This window comes from Copadichromis virginalis, linkage group LG23, assembly GCF_057382275.1.
Source record: "Copadichromis virginalis isolate Kocher_CV1m ecotype Utaka linkage group LG23, C_Virginalis_male_GT1.1, whole genome shotgun sequence".
Taxonomy (NCBI): domain Eukaryota; kingdom Metazoa; phylum Chordata; class Actinopteri; order Cichliformes; family Cichlidae; genus Copadichromis; species Copadichromis virginalis.
The window spans coordinates 18,616,966-18,636,594 of NC_140639.1; the positions used below are offsets into that span (position 1 = coordinate 18,616,966).

The window sequence follows — 19,629 nt, forward strand, 5'->3', positions numbered from 1 at the left end:
TTCCACTTACGTAATATTAACCAACTCCGTCCCTTCCTTACTCTCCATGCTGCTGCCATCCTTGTCCATAGTCTTATTTCGTCCCATATTGATTACTGCAATTCCCTCCTATTTGGTCTCCCTAAAAGGTCCCTTCATAAACTCCAACTTCTTCAAAATTCTGCAGCACGGGTCATAACCCGTACTCCGTTAAGAGCTCATATTACCCCAGTTCTTCAACAGCTTCACTGGTTGCCCATAGAAGCCAGGATAAATTTTAAAATCTTGCTTCTTATATAGTGTATCCATAAATCCTTCATATTTGTGTGACCTGCTGCATATCACCACTGTTTCCCGCCCTCTCAGATCCTCATCTAATATTCATCTTACTGTTCCGTCCTCACGCCTTATTACTATGGGGAACAGAGCTTTCAGTCGCTCTGCTCCTCGGCTCTGGAACTCTCTTCCTCCAGCCATAAGAAATATTGACTCCCTTTCTGTATTTAAGTCACAGCTCAAAACACATGTGTTTAAACTGGTTTATTCGCTTTAGTGCTGATTTTATCTGTTGTCAAGCTCTGTTTTGCAATTTTAACTTATTTTATGTATTTTATGACTATTGTTCCTTTTTTTTGTTCTTTGTAAGGTGACCTTGGGTTTCTGAAAGGCGCCCCAAATAAAAAAAAAATGCATTATATCAGTAGTGTGTGTGTGAGAGATAAAATTTCAGTAGTGTGTGTGTGTGAGAGCATTTTAGTAATAATATCCCTTACGGCACCTCATAGCAGGTTTCCCCAACCTTATAAATAGTACATTTGCATAATGACTGAAACTAGCACCACTGACAAACAATAGGGCATGAGGTCAAGCAAATTGTCCTGACCATTGTCATGATCAATGACAATTTATCAATGGCATGAGTACCATTCACAGAGAGTTGGGGAATGGCTGTAATCACAACATTGTTAGATGGAGAATGATGTACCCTCAGGGCCCCTCCTCAATTCAGAGATGGTCTTGTCCTTTTCACGTAAATGACCTCCTTGACTTCAGCTTGACTCAAACCAGATTGACTCTCTGTCCAGGGTGTGTACATCTTTATCATTGAAAGAGTGTCCACTGGCCTGTAGGTGTAGACTTTGGATGCCTGGGCTGACAAGTTAGCTGTTCTGCGTCGTGCCATCCGCTTAGCCAGATTTATAGATGTATGTAATGTATGGATGTATTTATGGATGTACAATGATTGCAGCAGTTAAATACCGTCCTTCCTGCCATATCATAACAACTGTTCATAACTACTAATTAGAATCGATTCAACATTAATTAACATAAAAAACATTAAACATTAACATGTCTGTGAAGGTTCTCAGTCATCCAGGTCATTGTAGTCAAAGGAGCTTGCAAAGAAAAGCGTCTGGACTTCTTTAAGTTGCTTGAAGACGTTTCACCTCTCATCCGAGAAGCTTCTTCAGTTCTAAGGTCAAATGGTGGGGAGTCCCAGATTTAAACCTAGTGGGAGTATCCCCCCGCAGAAGGACAAAAAGGACCCCCTGATGATCCTCTAATCGCCTGAGCCACACCCAGTTTCATACCTTGAAACAACAGTTCTAAGACCAGTTGGTGGAGAGTCGCAGATTTAAGCACTAATGGAACTGTCGCTTAATCCAATTTCGATCATCTGCTTACTGACATTTGCCAAGTTATGAAAATGGGTGTGGGTCATTATCAGCTAAGGTTCTGGATGAACCCATTGTGAGACCTTGCCCCACCCTATCGTGTGACTTACTGAGATCAAATGTCTCAATTGACTAGCTTGACACACATCCTCACTTTAGGTTTGGCAACATTTTTTTAGTAGATAAATGTAAATGGCTTAAACATGAATGAGCTGCAGTTTGAAGAAAGGTTTTGAGGGGATGGGTGGTGGCTCCCAGGCCTGGCAGATCTTGATGTACTACTGAGAAGTGAAGAAGTGAAAGAATGGAAAAGGGTCAGGGAGGGTAAGGTATGGAAATGAGAACGAACAGCTTGTAGAACTGGGTGGTCATATATAGATAACAACTGGAAGGGGCATGTTTCGAGGCGTGGTGCTGCTCCTGAAATTCACATAATTTATCTCCAATTCACTAGCTGGGCCAACGTCTTCATGTTAGAGTTGAAAGCATAAGTATAATAAGTACATATAGGCAAATGGCTTAAACATGAATGAGCTGCGGCTTGGGGAAAGCCCTGAAGGGAACTGGTGCCAGCTTTTGGTGTGTCAGATCCCAAAGAAGGCATCCCTTAGAAGTACAGGGTGGGCCATTTATATGGATACACCGTAATAAAATGGGAATGGTTGAGTGCTACGCTGTGGGCTCTTGCTAAATGAAGCTAGGACAGCCACTGAAGTTTCTTCATTAGTGACAGTTTTCTTGCATCCACATTTTAGCAAATCCAACACTGAACCAGTTTCACGAAACTTAGCAAGCAGTTTGCTAACTGTAGCATGGGAGATGGGTGGTCTCAGAGGGTGTCTTGCATTGAAATCTGCTGCAATGACCCGGTTACTGCGTTCACCAGAAATCAACACAATTTTGATCCACTCCTCACGTGTTAACCTCTTCGACATGTCAATGGCTTAGAACAAAGAGAAACTTGTAAATAACTCATGAAAGAATAAAGTTACGTTGAAACCAAGCACACCATTGTTTTTCTTGTGACATTACCAATAAGTTTGATGTGTGACATGGCCCTCTTCCTATTGTAAAAACAAAAGTTGTATCCAAGATGGCCGACTTCTAAATGACCAACATGGTCACCAACCATCTTGAGGAGTTTGCCCCCTCACATATACTAATGTGCCACAAACAGGACTTTAATATGACCAACCATTCCCATTTTATTATGGTGTATCCATATAAATGGCCCACCCTGTAGTAGTAACTGTGTTATGAAGGTCTAAAGATATCTGCACTAACCGGTAGGCAGGCTAGCGAAGATAAGTAGCCCATGGCCTCAATAAGGTGATTGAGAATTCCATAGAGTAGAGTGGATGAGCTTGGAAAATTTGAAATAAATGGCAAGAGAAGAGATCAAAGGATATTCCGGACAACAAAAGACCTTGATAGATGATCGAGGGTAACCCTTGATCAGGTAGCGACGTGGCTTGACTCTGAACACTGGTCACTATATTCTTCATTTCCAGTTAATACTTGTACAGCTGCTGTTATTGTGTATATATTTATTTATATTTCTTCATACATTCTTATATAGTTCTATATTGTGTATTGTGTATTTTGTTGTACAGTTATTTTATTTTCAACTTTAATTTATATATTTATCTTTATCTTATTCTTTCCCAGTTAAATTTACCCTTCATTCTAATTTGTGTTGTACAGTTATTTCCTTTTTAACCTTAATTTATATTTTATTCCTTCCTAGTAAAATTTACCCTTTTTAATTTTTCATATTTATTTCCTATCTTATTCATAGCCTTTTCCTTTTTTGTTTTCTTTAGGTCACGAGCAGTTGTCCAAGCATTTCACTGCATATCGTACTGTGTATGACTGTGTACGTGACAAATAAAATTTGAATTTGAACTGATTAGAGGAGAACCTCTTTCCATAAAGATAACCCACAAAACTGGCAGAGAGCCAAGTATAATGTCACAGTATGCAGAAGCAGACTGTATGTATTGTGAATAGTGGAGCCAAATGCAGAAACAAAGGAACGTGGATCAAAACTTGAATTAACAAAAAGCGAGATGTTTAATATGGCTGATGGAGAAATACAAAGCAATGCACAAGGCAAACAAAGACGAGACTAAACAATAACCGGGAAAGCTAAAAATAAACATAAAACCCTAAACATGAAACTTCATGTGGATACAAAGATACCTGTAACATGGAGACATGGCGCAAAACAGAACAGATGACCTGACACTGAGCAAAGGAGGACAAAGGGCTAAATACACCAAAGGGTAATGAGGGAAGTGGAAACAAGGGAAGTGAAAACAGCTGATTAGAGTGAACATAGTGACACCACAGGGGAAGCAAAACTAAACACAATGATCATGAGACCTTATAAAAATAAAACAAGAAACAATGAGAGACTTAGACATGGCACACAAACTTGACAACATGGAGTATGCAGACAAGAAACACATGACATATTGACACTGAAGACAAGAAAAGACTTATAAATCAGGAGTTATAGAAGAAGTAAAACTAGAAAAAAACTCAACTAATCTTAACTAATAGTGGCAACACAAGAACATAAGATATAGAAATAGAAAACAAATTCAAAACTGCTGGGTCACAGACCCAGCCCCTGACATACAATTCCACCAAGCGGCTGAACCTCATAGAAGATGATAATGCCATTTTTGATGTTGTCAGAACCACAAGTCACCTTTGAGAGCTGTCTTGAATAACTGTGTCAAGGAGGGAGGGTTTAGATGGCGTTAGTGAAAGCACATGAGAAGTGAAGGATCGCCTTGAGGAATTATGTGCACGGTGGTGTCGGGGGTCTGGGTCTGTGACCCAGCATTTTGAGATTATAGTCCTTTTGTGAACTCATTGTGTTTGGAATGTTTTAGTTTTTATTAGTTAGTATTTAGGTATTCTTTGCTGTGGCTGAATACTATTACATACACTTCTGATACTACTTCCTCAACAATTCCTAGTACACCTAAACCTTTCACTACACCTTTTACAACTACTACAATAGTATTTTGTTGGTTTAAAGCTTACATTTGGAATTTTAAAATTGATTTTATGTGATCACTAACAGCTCAGTTTTTTGTTTTGCAAAAGGGGACTCTGACAGTTTTATAGCCAACAGAATTCAGCTGAACACAAACGCAACACAGGTTGTCGTGGGAAACGGTTTCGTAGCTGATGCCCTTATTTGCATACAATTCCCAAAAGGTGAGTTTTCTGCATTTCCACTTACTGCATTCCTGGGAGAGAACAACAGAACTTTTGAAGAAGCTCATTGTATTAGTAAGGGGTATTTATAAGAGAGCTGTTTTAGTTTGTTATTAGTAAAAAGCTTCAAATTTCAACTAGTTTTTACTAACTACAGTGGATTTCTTTTTCTTATATTAGGCGAAGGTGTCAGAGGCCATCAGACAGATTCAAACCTCTCTCTGGGTTTCGTTCTCTATCAGAACGATCGTTTCTTCCGTTCAAAACTCTACATGAGGCGACGGGCCACCATCAGGGTCCTGTCAGCGAGTGTCAGAGGGCAGGAACCCAACATGGTGCCACAACATGTGGAGATGCTATTCAGGCCAATAGTAAGAAATTCAGTATTTCTATGATAATTAAAGTGTGATAACATTTATTGACTACTGTTTTATTTTTCTCTAGCTACGAGTTTGGTATTTCCTGGGTATCTCAGGAGGATTGCTTTAAGTCCAAATGTGTGTTTCTAAACCACATAACTTCCTTATACATGAAATAAGTTGGTTTTTTTTTTCACTTCAAGCACTGTCATTGTCTCACATTAAAAACAAAACATTTTTCATGGTCTTTGGACCAACTGGTCTTTGATCCAGTAGTTTGAGTTTGTTCTTAACTTAGGATTTACAAAGGGGTTATATATACAATTACCTGTTTTTCAAGTATCTTTATAACTCTGTGTTACCTACATTATAACCAATCTGGTCCTTTTTGGCCACTTAAAATATGTTTACAAAACTATTGTTTTATTTGTTGCATTTTTTTCTGCTCTTAAAGAAGACATTTCATTTAACTGTATAAATAAAGGATATAATAAAGTCACTGCCAAAACTGACTGTAGCTTCTGCCTTGTGACAGGAATGTTGTTGGTGGTTCAATATGACTTGATATAATTCATGAGGGATGCATTTGACATTTTCAGATATTATAGACCAACAACTTATTTATAGTAGTTTAAATACAAGCAATCAGTTTATTGGCACAACCAGCCGGGTACACAGTGACCGTGACAACCTGATTCAATTTAAGGAACTGAATCATTGGTGCGATTTGTGCTGTATTTTGGTGATTTGTGCGAGAGAGCAAACGTATGTGACATAATAAGAGACATGGAGCTGGGAAGAGAGGACACTCTGCTTATTCCTAAACAAAAAGTAGTTCATCAGCAATTCTGCTCCCAGGTCAAAAATGCATATAAGAAATACACTATACATATATATAGTTATAATTAGGGGTGGGTTTTTATAATCGTTTTATCGATTAAAATCTGGCTTGGATAACGTGAAATCGATTCATTAAAATCCTGAATCGATTTTTTTAATATAAATTTATTTTGCCCGAAATGCCAGAATCTCAGGTGAAAGATCACAAAATTTCGAATGAGAGCAGGTTCACGGATTCTGCACAAAGACGTAAACACACAGCGCGGACCCGCGGATCAGAATCAGTGAGATGTCGCCTTTCTCAGCTGACGGCACGGACACGGTCGGGGCTGAAAGCCGACTGCTCGCTGATTCTGATCTGTTGGTGGGTCCGCGCTTTGTGTTTACGCCCTTTTTTCGCTGATTCTAAAGCTGATGGTTTTATCTCTCTCCAAACAATATTGACCGAACCAGCAGCAAAAGAAGATCCAAACTACGCTTCACATAAACATCGTCATGAATTCTCTCTGACTTTTACTGTTTTGCTTCCACCACAATAAAATCACACTTCATGCACAGCTCTCTCTCTCTCTCTCTCTCTCTCTCTCTCTCTGTAGTTCAAGAACAGTTTCCCGTCTAAAAATCTGTTTTCTTCATTATTTGCTTGCTTGCTATCACAAGACTACCGTTGTTTGCAGCGCTGTCGGCCACTGTTTTTTTTCTTTTCGTTTTACATACTTCCGAAAAGAAAACCTAATTTCTGCTGTTCAATACTGAACAAATGTAAACTTTTTAAAATTATGCAAAATGCAAAACGCTTAGCCGTGTCTCTAATAAAACCGCTGTAACGTCATATGTTGATTAATGGTTTTCTTGCATTTTTGATGTACTGCAGGATATTTTTATAAAATCCCAGGCCAGGAAAACCACCTTCATGTTTTTCTGTGTTTTATCTTCAGCTATTTTGACACAAAGGCATCTGCTGTGATGCTCACACCTTTGATAAAGTCATGCGTGTGTCAGCTTCCTTTTCATAGATACAAAAATATGTAAATGTACTGATCTGAATTATAATATTTCTGACTGTCAAAATTTCCCAGATTCAAATCTAATTGAATTGAATTGAATCGAATTGAATCGAATCGTGGATTGAATCGATTCGGGACCTTGTGAATCGGAAACGAATCGATTCTAGAAATCAGTGACGATACCCAGCCCTAGTTATAATTATAGAAGTTATAGTATATTATATATAAACATGCCTGTCCGCTGGTTTATTACATAATCACGTGGAGGAAGGGGCACAGCTCAGCACAAGCATAATCCCAATCCATTGTGTTGTACATTGTTATCTCTCTCTCTCGATAGATAGATAGATAGATAGATAGATAGATATTATTAGTAAAAAAACATCAAGCAATCTAAAAAAAAAAAAAGGAACACGCCATAGCACATGTTTAAAAAAAGTAAGGATCATTCATCACAGTGATTTACTATTAACACAGACATAACATTATTTTTTACTAAAAAATACATTTTCAAATCACATCAACCTGATATCTGACAGAACTGTCACATGATTTTAAACAGAAGCTATTGGCTCAGTTCTGTAGAGTGGGAAATCATAATGAAGAAGTTCATTATTAGTTGTAGATTCAAGCTACTCTCCATATTTTTGGCCACCAGATGTCACCAAAGAGAATTGTTGGCCATCACTAGTGTTAAGTGAGTCTCATGTTAGTGTTATCGCTTTATGCGTTTACGTCCTTCCCTGCATCAAGCTGTGTGTCTGGATTCTGGGTCTCTGTTTCCTGTCATATTTTCATAGTCTCTTGACCAGTGTGCATTGGCTTGAGCTTTGCTTCCCCTGGCGTTAGTCAGATTTAGCTCACTTTTGAATTGAATTTGAATAATGTGATGAATGATTGTTACAAACAAACCCAGAATAGACACTTTGTAAATCAAAGTTGTAGATTTCTAAACCTGTGTGCTTCTGTTTTAGGACATCAATGGGACGTCTCTGTACGACTTCTCCTGTGTTTTCTGGAACTACATTCAGAAGGACTGGAGCACCAGTGGCTGCTCTAAAGGAAACACTTCAGATGGACTCATGAGATGTTTCTGTAACCACACCACCAACTTTGCTGCTCTCTGGGTGAGTATCACAAGTTTACAGGTTCACAGCTATAAGGCTGCAGCTTGCTTAACCTTGGTCATGAACTAGCTCCAAATGTAAACTATTTATATTTTATGGCATGATTAAATCCTGTTTGTTTTTCAGTCATACAGAGAGAACTACGAGTATGCGAAAGCTCTGGATGTGATCTCCATTGTGGGACTTTCTCTTTCTATTCTGGGTCTGGTTGTAACGATCATTTATCACATTAAAGAAAAGTAAGTTTGGGTTACTTCACAGATTAGAAATGACTTTAAATTATGTTGCATTTAAATTCTCTCATCACATTTACCACTCATCACTTCTAGTTGTTATTTCACAAACTGAAACTTACTTGGATCCAACAAACAGTATAATTATAATAACAATAAGGATTGATTATTTTCTTATTTTATCTGACTAATTAAAGTCCTAAACTGGTAAAACTGGTGTCTGTAGAGTTTGTAATAAAAGCAGTATTTTAAATTCAGGAGAATTTTGGGAGGGATAATTGGAGTATGTTTTCCCATTTGTAAGACCTGAAAACCAGTAGTAATCAATAATTTTTTATTGTTTAAGGTTAGTTTGTTTAATTATGAAAATAATTATATTATCAGCTAAAAAGAAAAACATGTTTGATTGATTTTAAGCCTTAATATCAAAGAAAGAAGTTATATATAGAGAAAAATATCTATAATAAGAAATATTTTTCATTACATTTAAAGCAAAAAGATGTGCTTAAAACCAAATGATTTTGTTGACTGTACGGGCTTTACAAATGGGCTTACATTTTTATTTTTATTTTTCGTGTTTTCCTTTTAGAAATACAAAAGTTTAAAAATATTAAAACGTTCTTGTTTTTTTCTCTCTGTAGATTCTTCAGGAATACTCATGGGCAGCAAAGTAACCTGAATTCAAAGCTGGCTCTGCTGTGCATATACCTAAGCCTGCTGGCCTTCATCATCACCTTCCTCTCTGGAGTCCAAAACTCCAGCAGACAGAATGACACTAAGGTGCAGGGTGATGATTTGACCAACGACCTCCTGAATTCTGATGAACACATAGAACCGGACCGTGGCTCGTGTACGGCTGTAGCAGCTCTGCTGCACTTCCTCCTGATGGCCACCTTCATGTGGAACAGTGTATACAGCACTCAACTGGTGCTGCTGGTCCGGTCAATGCGCCGCAGCCTGCCAACACACTGGACTCCACTGAGTGTGACTCTGGGATGGGGTAGGACATTCTGAAAGAAAACAAAAATGCCAAATTTGAAATATTTTTAAAAATGCATTAAAGCAACAAGGGTATAATTGGCTGTTTTTGACTACTTTAAATTTTACCTCTACATTTCACCTTTAAAAACGATTTGCTTTGCCTTGTTTGGTATCATTCTTTTCAGCACAACCTCGCATGTCTGAATTTACAGTTATGTTTCATTTTGACATACTGTATTAACACAATTGATCTAAAATCAGACAAAAAACTATTGAGGAAAAAACAGTGTCCACTGGCCTGTAGGTGTAAATAGACTGCAGAGTCCTGGCCTGATGAGGTAACTCTTTTGTGTTGTTCCATCCGCTTTGCCAGAGGTTGTTTGGTTTTCCTGATGTATAAATCCTGGCAATCCTCCTGGCACTTAACAGCGTACACAGTGTTTTTTTTTTTTTGTTTTTTTTTAAATAGGCTCTTTAATGCTGTAAAGTTGGAAATCTTTTTTTTTTTTTTTTTTTTTTTTTTTTAAATGACATCAGAAACAGCAGTATGCGACATTACGTGATGGCAGAGCTTCAGTTCATCCTTTGTCATTTTTTTTTTTTTTTAATAAATAGGACAGGGGGAATGAATGAGAGAAAGAGGGGGAGAGAAAGAAAGAAAACCAAAGGGGAGAAGAGACGGTGAGAAGGGGGGGGAAGAGAGAGAAAAAAAAAAAAAGAACTCCTGGGTCACCTGTATGGAGAAAAAAAAAAAACAAACAAAAAAAAACAAACAGAGGAGACAGCAAACAACAAAGAGCAACATAATAATAGAGAAAACAAAGCACCATCACAATAAACTAGCTAGTCATAGATATCAATATTTACTAAATAATAAACGATATTGTGCAGCACGCAAGATAGACAGCGCACAGTGTGCTTTGAGGCAGCAGCCAAGAAAGCTTTAGTCCGCGTCTGTGAATACCCATGTGTGCATACCTGTGTGGATCAGCATGCTTGCATTCCAAAGGTTTCTCCATGTAATGATCTGCTAGGGAGTGTGGGGGGGCCACAGCCCCGTCCTCCAGGGTGTGAAGTGGGTATGGAGGAGATCAAAACTCCAGACATCCAGAGGCCCCCAGAACTCAAGAGACCATGGAAGACCAACAGAGGGGCAGCCGCGCCACTGTTCCAGTAAGAGCTGAGGAGAGTCCCAGATGAGGGCTCGCCCAGCAGCCGCGGAGCAGAAGTCAGCGTACACAGTGTTACTCTTTCTGTGTCGGGGGACCTCGGTGTGGATTCTTGGTGTGGACCAATTTTTGGTGCAGCGTGTTTTGGTTTAAAAGCAACAGAGACATGGTGTTTGGAAAAAATGCGTCTCAACTGTTCCGATACTCCTGACACATACGGGATCACTACAGGCTTTTTCGCTTAGGCAGCGGTTGTCCTTCTCTCCTGGTTCGGCTGGAACTTTCTTTAGGCGCCTTCCCAGCTTTGACAAAAGTCCAGCTGGGATAACCACATTTACTCAGGGCCTTCTTGATGTGGTGTTCTTCTGCTTCCCTGGCCGCTGTGTCAGTGGGGATGGTGTTCGCGCTGTGTTGTAGCATCCTGATGACACCCAGTTTATGCTCCAGTGGATGATGGGAGTCAAATCTTAAATACTGATCCGTATACATAGGTTTACGGTACACATCAGCTTTTAGATGTCCCTCATTACTGATGGAAATCTCACAGTCTAAGAAGGCTAGCCTGCCACTTTTCATATCCTCCCTGGTGAATTTGATGTGTCGGTCCACTAAGTTAATGTGATCTGTGAAATGTGGTACATCCTGAGATTTGTTTTTCACCCAGGTGTCATCCACATATCTGAACCAATGGCTTGGTGGTGTTCCAGCGTAGAATAACAAAGCCCTCTTTTCCACTGGGGAACCCATGGCACACCCATGTTTCTGCCCGTAGAATTGACCCTTGTATGTGAAGTAGGTGGAATGAAGACACAGTTTCAAAATCAAACACACTTGGTCGATGCTGAGAGCGGTCCTGTTGCTGAGGTTGGGATCATCCTGTAATCTCTTACGAACTATTGCCAACGCTTCAGTGACTGGGATGCAAGTGAAGAGAGATGTAACATGCCTCCATAATGACATCTCTCACCTTCTCAACAAAATCCAAGGTGTTCTGGATGTGGTGTTCAGAGTTGCCTACCAGCGGGTTGAGGATCGAGGCCAAAAACTTAGAGATGTTATAGGTGACCGAGTTGATCATACAATTGGTCTTAAAGGTGCCTCCTGTTTATGTATCTTCGGTAAACCATACAGACTTGGTGTAGATTCCCCTGGGTATAGCCTGTGTTATGAGGTCCATTCAATAGCATTGTCTTGTTCTAACTGCTTCAGACAGTCTATCACCATCTTCCTGTACCCGAATCCTTATTTGACTTATCTAAGAGTCTTAAATTTGGCACTGACAAATAACATCTATGTTTAATAATTCAAAATAAAAACTGAAGTGAGATGAAACATTTTCCAGTGATAAATCCTAAACCAAAACATAGTAAACCTACTCTTGAAGCTAACCAAAACAAAACTGATTTTAAAAGCAAACACTCTGCTGCAGGACAGATGGTGGTCTGCCTGTCTTCACCCCAGGGAAAAGGGTAAAGTCTTATGGGTCTAGGGGTGGATTGCCCTTTTGATGGCAATGGTACCTGGACCTGGGGTAGAGTGTGTTTGGGGAGTGTGTGTACAAATCAAATCAAATCACTTTTATTGTCACATCACATTTGCAGGTACACTGGTACAACAAATGTGAGTGAAATTCTTGTGTGCAAGCTTCACAAGCAACAGAGGTGTGCAAAATGCAATACAATAACATAAGAACAAGCAGAATATGAATATGTATGCTAAATATGTATATATACCTGTGTGTGTGTGTGTGTGTGTGTGTGTGTGTGTGTGTGTGTGTGTGTGTGTGTGCGCGTATGTGTGTGTATACATATATACAGTGGGGCAAAAAAGTATTTAGTCAGCCACCGATTGTGCAAGTTCCCCCACTTAAAATGATGACAGAGGTCAGTAATTTGCACCAGAGGTACACTTCAACTGTGAGAGACAGAATGTGAAAAAAAAATCCATGAATTCACATGGTAGGATTTGTAAAGAATTTATTCGTAAATTAGGGTGGAAAATAAGTATTTGGTCACCTCAAACAAGGAAAATCTCTGGCTCTCACAGACCTGTAACGTCTTCTGTAAGAAGCTTTTCTGTCCCCCACTCGTTACCTGTATGAATGGCACCTGTTTGAACTCATCATCTGTATAAAAGACACCTGTCCACAGCCTCAAACAGTCAGACTCCAAACTCCGCCATGGCCAAGACCAAAGAGCTTTCGAAGGACACCAGGAAAAGTATTGTAGACCTGCACCAGACTGGGAAGAGTGAATCTACAATAGGCAAGCAGCTTGGTGTGAAAAAATCAACTGTGGGAGCAGAAAATGGAAGACATACAAGACCACTGATAATCTCCCTCGATCTGGGGCTCCACGCAAGATCTCATCCCGTGGGGTCAAAATGATCATGAGAACGGTGAGCAAAGATCCCAGAACCACACGGGGGGACCTGGTGAATGACCTGCAGAGAGCCGGGACCAAAGTAACAAAGGTCACCATCAGTAACACACTACAACGGCAGGGAATCAAATCCCGCAGTGCCAGACGTGTTCCGCTGCTGAAGCCAGTGCATGTCCAGGCCCGTCTGAAGTTTGCCAGAGAGCACATGGATGATACAGCAGAGGATTGGGAGAATGTCATGTGGTCAGATGAAACCAAAGTAGAACTTTTTGGTATAAACTCAACTCGTCGTGTTTGGAGGAAGAAGAATACTGAGTTGCATCCCAAGAACACCATACCTACTGTGAAGCATGGGGGTGGAAACATCATGCTATGGGGCTGTTTTTCTGCCAAGGGGACAGGACGACTGATCCGTGTTAAGGACAGAATGAATGGGGCCATGTATCGTGAGATTTTGAGCCAAAACCTCCTTCCATCAGTGAGAACTTTGAAGATGAAACGAGGCTGGGTCTTCCAACATGACAATGATCCAAAACACACCGCCCGGGCAACAAAGGAGTGGCTCCGTAAGATGCATTTGAAAGTCCTGGAGTGGCCTAGCCAGTCTCCAGACCTCAACCCCATAGAAAATCTGTGGCGGGAGTTGAAAGTCCGTGTTGCTCGGCGACAGCCCCAAAACATCACTGCTCTCGAGAAGATCTGCATGGAGGAATGGGCCAAAATACCAGCTACTGTGTGTGCAAACCTGGTAAAGACCTATAGTAAACGTTTGACCTCTGTTATTGCCAACAAAGGTTATGTTACAAAGTATTGAGTTGTATTTTTGTTATTGACCAAATACTTATTTTCCACCCTGATTTACGAATAAATTCTTTACAAATCCTACCATGTGGATTCATGGATTTTTTTTTTCACATTCTGTCTCTCACAGTTGAAGTGTACCTCTGGTGCAAATTACTGACCTCTGTCATCATTTTAAGTGGGGGAACTTGCACAATCGGTGGCTGACTAAATACTTTTTTGCCCCACTGTATATATCATTAAATAGAAATAAACATAAACAGAGGTCGGTTGTTGGAAATGTGCAAAATAAGTGGCATTTGTCTACAGTATGATGTGCATAATGTTGGAGTTCCAGTAAGTGAAGGTGAGGTGTCTATGAAGTGTTCAACAGTCTGATGGCCTGATGGAAAAAGCTGTCTGTCAGTCTGCTGGTTCAGGACCGGATACTGCATTACCTCCTGCCTGATGGAAGTTGTTTGAGCAGCTTATGGCTGGGGTGACTGGAGTCTTTGATGATCCTCCCCACTTTCCTCAGGCACCGCTTCCTGTAGATGTCCTGGAGGGAGGGAAGCTCACCTCCAATTATCCCTTCCGCACACCGCACCACTCTCTGGAGAGCTTTGCGGTTGTAAGCGGTGCTGTTGCCATAACACGTGGTGATGCACTCCCTACAGATTGTTACATGGAGAAACCTTTTGAATACAAGCGCGCTCATGCACACAGGTGTTGACACGGGTGCTCACAGAAACAAACTATTTCTTTCTTGGCTGCTACCTCAAAGCACAGCGTGTGCTGTCATGCACTTGGTGCTGCTCAATAACATTCAATATTTAGTATTTACTGTTAGTTACACTTATCTAGGTTATTGCTGTAGTCTCCCTATTGTGTTGCTCTGTTTTTGCTTGTTTGTTTATTTTTTTCTTTCAACAGGTGATCCAGCAGATTTTTTTAATGTCTTCTCTCACTGTCCCTCTTCCCCTCTGTTTTTCTTTCCCTCCCTTTCTTTCTTTCTCCCTTTCCTATCCCCCAGTCATGTCTGTCCCATCTGTAATAACTTAAAGTAAAATGAAATAATAATAATAATAAACCAATAACAAAGGTAAATCAAGTGGACCAATACGGCAAAGCTAGAATGATCCACTTGGTACAATAAATCCGTGGGCATCTTTCTTAGCCTTTAGAAAATAATTCTGATTGCTAAAATACCAAAGAAGACATGCAAAAAAATAAAATAAAATAAAATAAATCAATCAATCAATCAATCAAATCCAATCAAAACACCCCAAATAAAAGTTAGTTCTTTTTTCAATATTTACATAAAAATAATGAAAAAGTAATACATTTATAAAAAAAACAAAAAACAAAACATGAGTAAAAATGTTGACTTTAATATCTGGCCCACTTAAAATGTTGAATTTAAATCTATTTCAACTGCTGTTTTGATTTATTGTGTTCTGTTAGGAGTGCCAGCCTGTTTCATGGTCATCACACTGGCGGTGAGCTACAGGGTGGACAATCCTCTGGGATACAGACAAGAGGAATTGTGGGTAATCATTGCTGTGATCAATTCTATTTATTATTTATCTATTTAATATGTGCTTTGATTACCAGTTCAGTCATTGCCTTGTCCAAATGTTTTTGACATTTCTATGAAATTTGCCACATCACAGTTTAATTTATAGAACAGTTTATTGTTGAGGTGTGATGTGGCGTTAGCATACCAGAGTACTAAAATTTTACATCTTCAGTTATAAAGTATTTGTAAAGTTTTGATCAACATAGACAAAAAGTATTTTTCTTAATGCTTCTTTTATCCTCTCATTGCAGTTGTTGGCTGGTAGCGTTGGATAAGAAGCAACAGTTCAACTTTGGGAAGCCAATGTTTTGGGCTTTCCTTCTTCCTATCGGTCTGATCCTGATTTACAATATCGTCCTGTTGGTTCTCACCTCCATGGCCACGTGCAAAGTTGATACCAGACTGACCAGGTAACATCTAACGCTGCTGTCGTCCTCTCACTGCTGACTTCAAGCTAATTACAAATGATTCCATGAAGAAAGAAAAAGTCAGAATATTAGTGGGCTTTTGAGTATAGACTCATGAAATACAAAATTTGCAAATACTTGGTTTTTTTTAAATTGTTTAAAAAAACATGACACAAAGTTTTTTTACTTTCATATTAAGTTGATATTTTCAATATTTTTTCAAAATAGTAACATTGAAGAAATACATGAATACACAATTTTAAGGAAAAGAAATGTTTTTAAATGTTTGTAAACAATACCACTATAATGTTCCATTTTTGTTTTCAGAAAATGTATATTAATGCATTAACTGCATCTTAATAGGCATGATGTAAAAACTTCCACAGATGAATCATTTCTGCCATGCTTCAATTTGGGTTTTAACTTTTTCTGTTTTTACAGCAGCAACAAGAAGTCGTCTTTAAGGAGTAGGTTCCTCATCAGTTTGTCTCTGGCGGTGTTACTCGGTCTGTCCTGGACTCTGGGATATTTCACTCTCCTTAATTCAGGAAAAGCATACCAGTTCTTCAGCATTTTGTTCTGCATCTGTACGACCACACAGGTATGACTCCTTCCACCATATTTTAGAACTGAGGTTTCATGAGCTTCTCAGACTTCAGATAAACACATAAATTACAAAAAAACAAAACAAACGAGAGGTAATTGTTGAAAGTTTCTTTAAACGTGTTTCTTCCACAGGAAATTTTTTTTAGAAATATATTATATATAGTGCCAACTTGATCCCCTAAATAGCAATAGGTTGATGAACGGTCCTGACACATCAGAGTTTCTTTGAAGTTAGCAACTGACTGTGAGTTGCTGCAAATCTGGTCCCCATCTTCAAAGCAGCAATTTCAAAGGCAATGCAACTGCACACGGATTTACTGCACATGGAGGCAACCATTTTTGTTGCACTGGGATGTCCAACTGTTCTTCTTCTTTAGTGCTAATGTAACATTAGGCAATCTGAAGTTGATAAAATGTATTATAAGAAAAAGCTGGTTTTATTAAATGTAATATTCTGAAAACATCTTAATGTATTTTGTAAAAAAAAAAATAACAGTAGTTTTTTAAAAGTCAAAATACTCCAAAAAATAAAACAGATATATTTCAAAAATAAACTATGACAGAAGCAAAGTGGTTCAAGTTCTACAAGAAGTGTGTAACTTTTGTTTATTTTTATATTTATTCTTATCAAGTAAAAATGAAAAAGCTAAAAGAATTTAAGAATTCCACCATCCTCATCATCTTCACATTCTGTCTTTTAGGGTTTACAGATTTTCATTCTCTTCACAGCCCGAAAACGGGCTTTCAGAGCCACAATTTCACGGTCCATGCAGTACATTTCCTCAGTCAACATCCCGCTCAACAGCAGACAGTACAATCTGCAGAGAAAGTGGAAGAACTGCAATATGAACCAATCAAAGACCTACAAGGATCTGAGTGACATCGAAGTGACCACCAGCAAAACCCTGTAGGACCTGAGGAGGATTTTTTTTCATGCAACAGGACAGAGATCCTAAGTCCAGCAGAAAATCTACAACAGTAAATCAAGCTGTTGCAATGGTTCAAAGTCCAGACTTTAAGTCGGCCAAAATTCCTCAAAGGTGATGTGAAGGATAGACAGTTGTTACTAAAAAATAGTGATTTAATTTTGTTTTTTTATTGCAATTATCAATGTTTTATGATTTCATGATTTATAAAGTGACTTGGAAGATTCCCATAATCTTTCGTCTTTTAAAACAAAAACAATTAAATTAAATTACTTTTACTGACTTTTACTTTCACTTGTGGAAACAAAGTGAAACCACTAACCTAATTTTTCAGTGTTCAAAGCTTAACGCAGAAAATGCAATTGAATCATTATTTTTGCTTTATTTTTAAAGATTGTTCATCTGTGTACATCTGCATCAGTTTAACAGCTTGATGTTTGCTATCAGTAGCTGATACTATAACACATTCATTGGATATTTAAACCTGTGTATGTGTCTGCCGTCACTGATCCACTAGAGGGCACCCAACTTCCACACAGTTTGCTCTCAAACAGACAGCAGTAGGGAACCATTTCACATTCCTTATTACTGTTAATTTCCCCCATTTTTTTGTATATGCTTGATCTTTGCTTTGGTTGCGTCATCTCTTACTGTTTGTTTCAGTGTGTTCTGCATTATTTTAATTTGTGTGAAGTTTTATGTCTAAATCAGCATCAGCAATTCCAACATTTCTATTCAGCTAAATAAAAATGGAAGATTAAGAACTAAAACATATGCAAAGTCCATGTCCAATCTGTGTTTCTGAAACAAGAGCCTTTCTGTTTGAAAAGGCTGATGAGGGTCTTTAATGGCTTTAACAACCACATGTCCATGTTTTATTATCAGTCATTAGTGTTCTCCTGCCTAAACTTACAGTGTGGACCCTCAGTCTGAGGAAAGCTGCAACTCAGTGCTGAAAGTTCAGGAGGCTGAATCCTGATGCAAACCTTATGTTAAGATACAGCTTTAATATTTACAACGATTGAAGAAATGTGTGGAGATGAGCACAAAAATGGTGGAATAGTACTGTGAATAGTAGATGAATAATACTCCATAAATTCAGATGCAGTTATGAAAACTGTTTCCAGGGCTGAAGATTATAAAACATCCAACATGTGGGGAAACAACAGGTTTCCAGGAAGAAGCAGCAGCTGTTCATCCATCAGAGTGGCTGCAGCTGATCCAGAGTCACCTCTGATAAATCATTTTGGGAGGAATTAAAGAGTCCTTCAAATTAAATTAAAAAGGCTCTGTGGCGTCATAATGAAGGCAAAAAGAGTAAGGGTTCCTATTATTTCTTCTTGAAAAGTCACCAATTGATTCCTCATAATTCAACTTCTGCAAAATTCACATTTCCTTAGCTTTCCACAAAACGCATTAAAAACCACTTAACAGTTCCCAGATTCATGAAGAAGTGGAGGAAACTTAAAACAAGCCAAAGAGATTTAACAAAATAAGAAAGGTGTCTTTGCAAAGTTGTCAACAGACATTTGATAAAAGAATTAGTACCATCTGAAGAACCGAAACAAAGTTTTCCAACTAAACAATCATAATTTCTTTCTTACCATGTGAAAAGACTCATGAGTCTACAAGTCCAGTTGTAATCTGGAGCATTTTAATTTTAATTTCATTCACTGTTTTGGTTGAGTTAAGGAAAATATCTTCACCCATTTAAAAAACTGGCCTCTTCACAAGATTAAATATCTCAGACAGCTCAGTTTTTAACTCTTTGCTGTACAAAAATGAAATTTGATGACCTCCCCTTAATGACTCCTCAGTATATATCAGTAAAGATTTTGTTTGATTACCATTACAATTGGTTCTGGGCTTTTCCAAGGGTAGCCCTAGCAAGCTGCATAAGCAAAGATCACCCTCACCAACTTCTCATTTTGTTCTTGAAGAAGGGCTGAAATAAGGTAGAAATGACTCGGTTAAGAAAAGCTAAACGAGTAGCGAAAGCTTTACAGTTATCAAGAGTTATGCATCACAGAGGTCATGACAAAAGGGTACATTTTACATTACCTCCTGAGCTCCAGGCAACCAAAGTAGCTTATCTACTAATTATCTACTAATTGTAGGCAAGTTGCTCTCTGATGCATCCACTGGAGTGTGAATATTAGATAGAAAGCACTAAGTAGAAAAAGAATAGGTAAAGGTTCTTGTATCAATGAATGAATGTAGCATGTTCCATAAAGCACAGCATATACAATCCCAAGCACTGAGTGCTCAAGCAGAAAACAATATAGAAAAACAAGTCCATTCACCACACAATTTCTCAGACAACCACTAGGGGTGACACTCAAAAT

The 19,629-nt window shown here is 38.7% G+C and overlaps 1 protein-coding gene across 1 annotated transcript; it reads left to right on the forward strand.

Moving 5' to 3' along the window:
* The first annotated feature begins 2,180 nt into the window (after window positions 1-2,180).
* On the forward strand, window positions 2,181-17,378 carry LOC146680600 (adhesion G protein-coupled receptor G7-like). The gene is made up of 9 exons (XM_085447575.1): window positions 2,181-2,268; window positions 5,070-5,260; window positions 8,070-8,222; window positions 8,349-8,461; window positions 9,097-9,455; window positions 15,231-15,312; window positions 15,597-15,755; window positions 16,194-16,353; window positions 17,060-17,378. Exons 1-9 carry the CDS (start codon window positions 2,181-2,183, stop codon window positions 17,267-17,269), a joined length of 1,515 nt encoding a protein of 504 aa, XP_085303701.1. The 3' UTR covers window positions 17,270-17,378.
* Window positions 17,379-19,629: the final 2,251 nt, after the last annotated feature.

Excerpts from the sequence above, each read along its gene's own strand:
- LOC146680600 (XM_085447575.1), top strand. The coding sequence starts at position 2,181 with ATGAATGAGCTGCGGCTTGGGGAAAGCCCTGAAGGGAACTGGTGCCAG. Across the intron at positions 8,462-9,096 it reads ATTTATCACATTAAAGAAAA|ATTCTTCAGGAATACTCATG; the intron begins GTAAGTTTGGGT and ends TTCTCTCTGTAG. Across the intron at positions 16,354-17,059 it reads GCATCTGTACGACCACACAG|GGTTTACAGATTTTCATTCT; the intron begins GTATGACTCCTT and ends TCTGTCTTTTAG.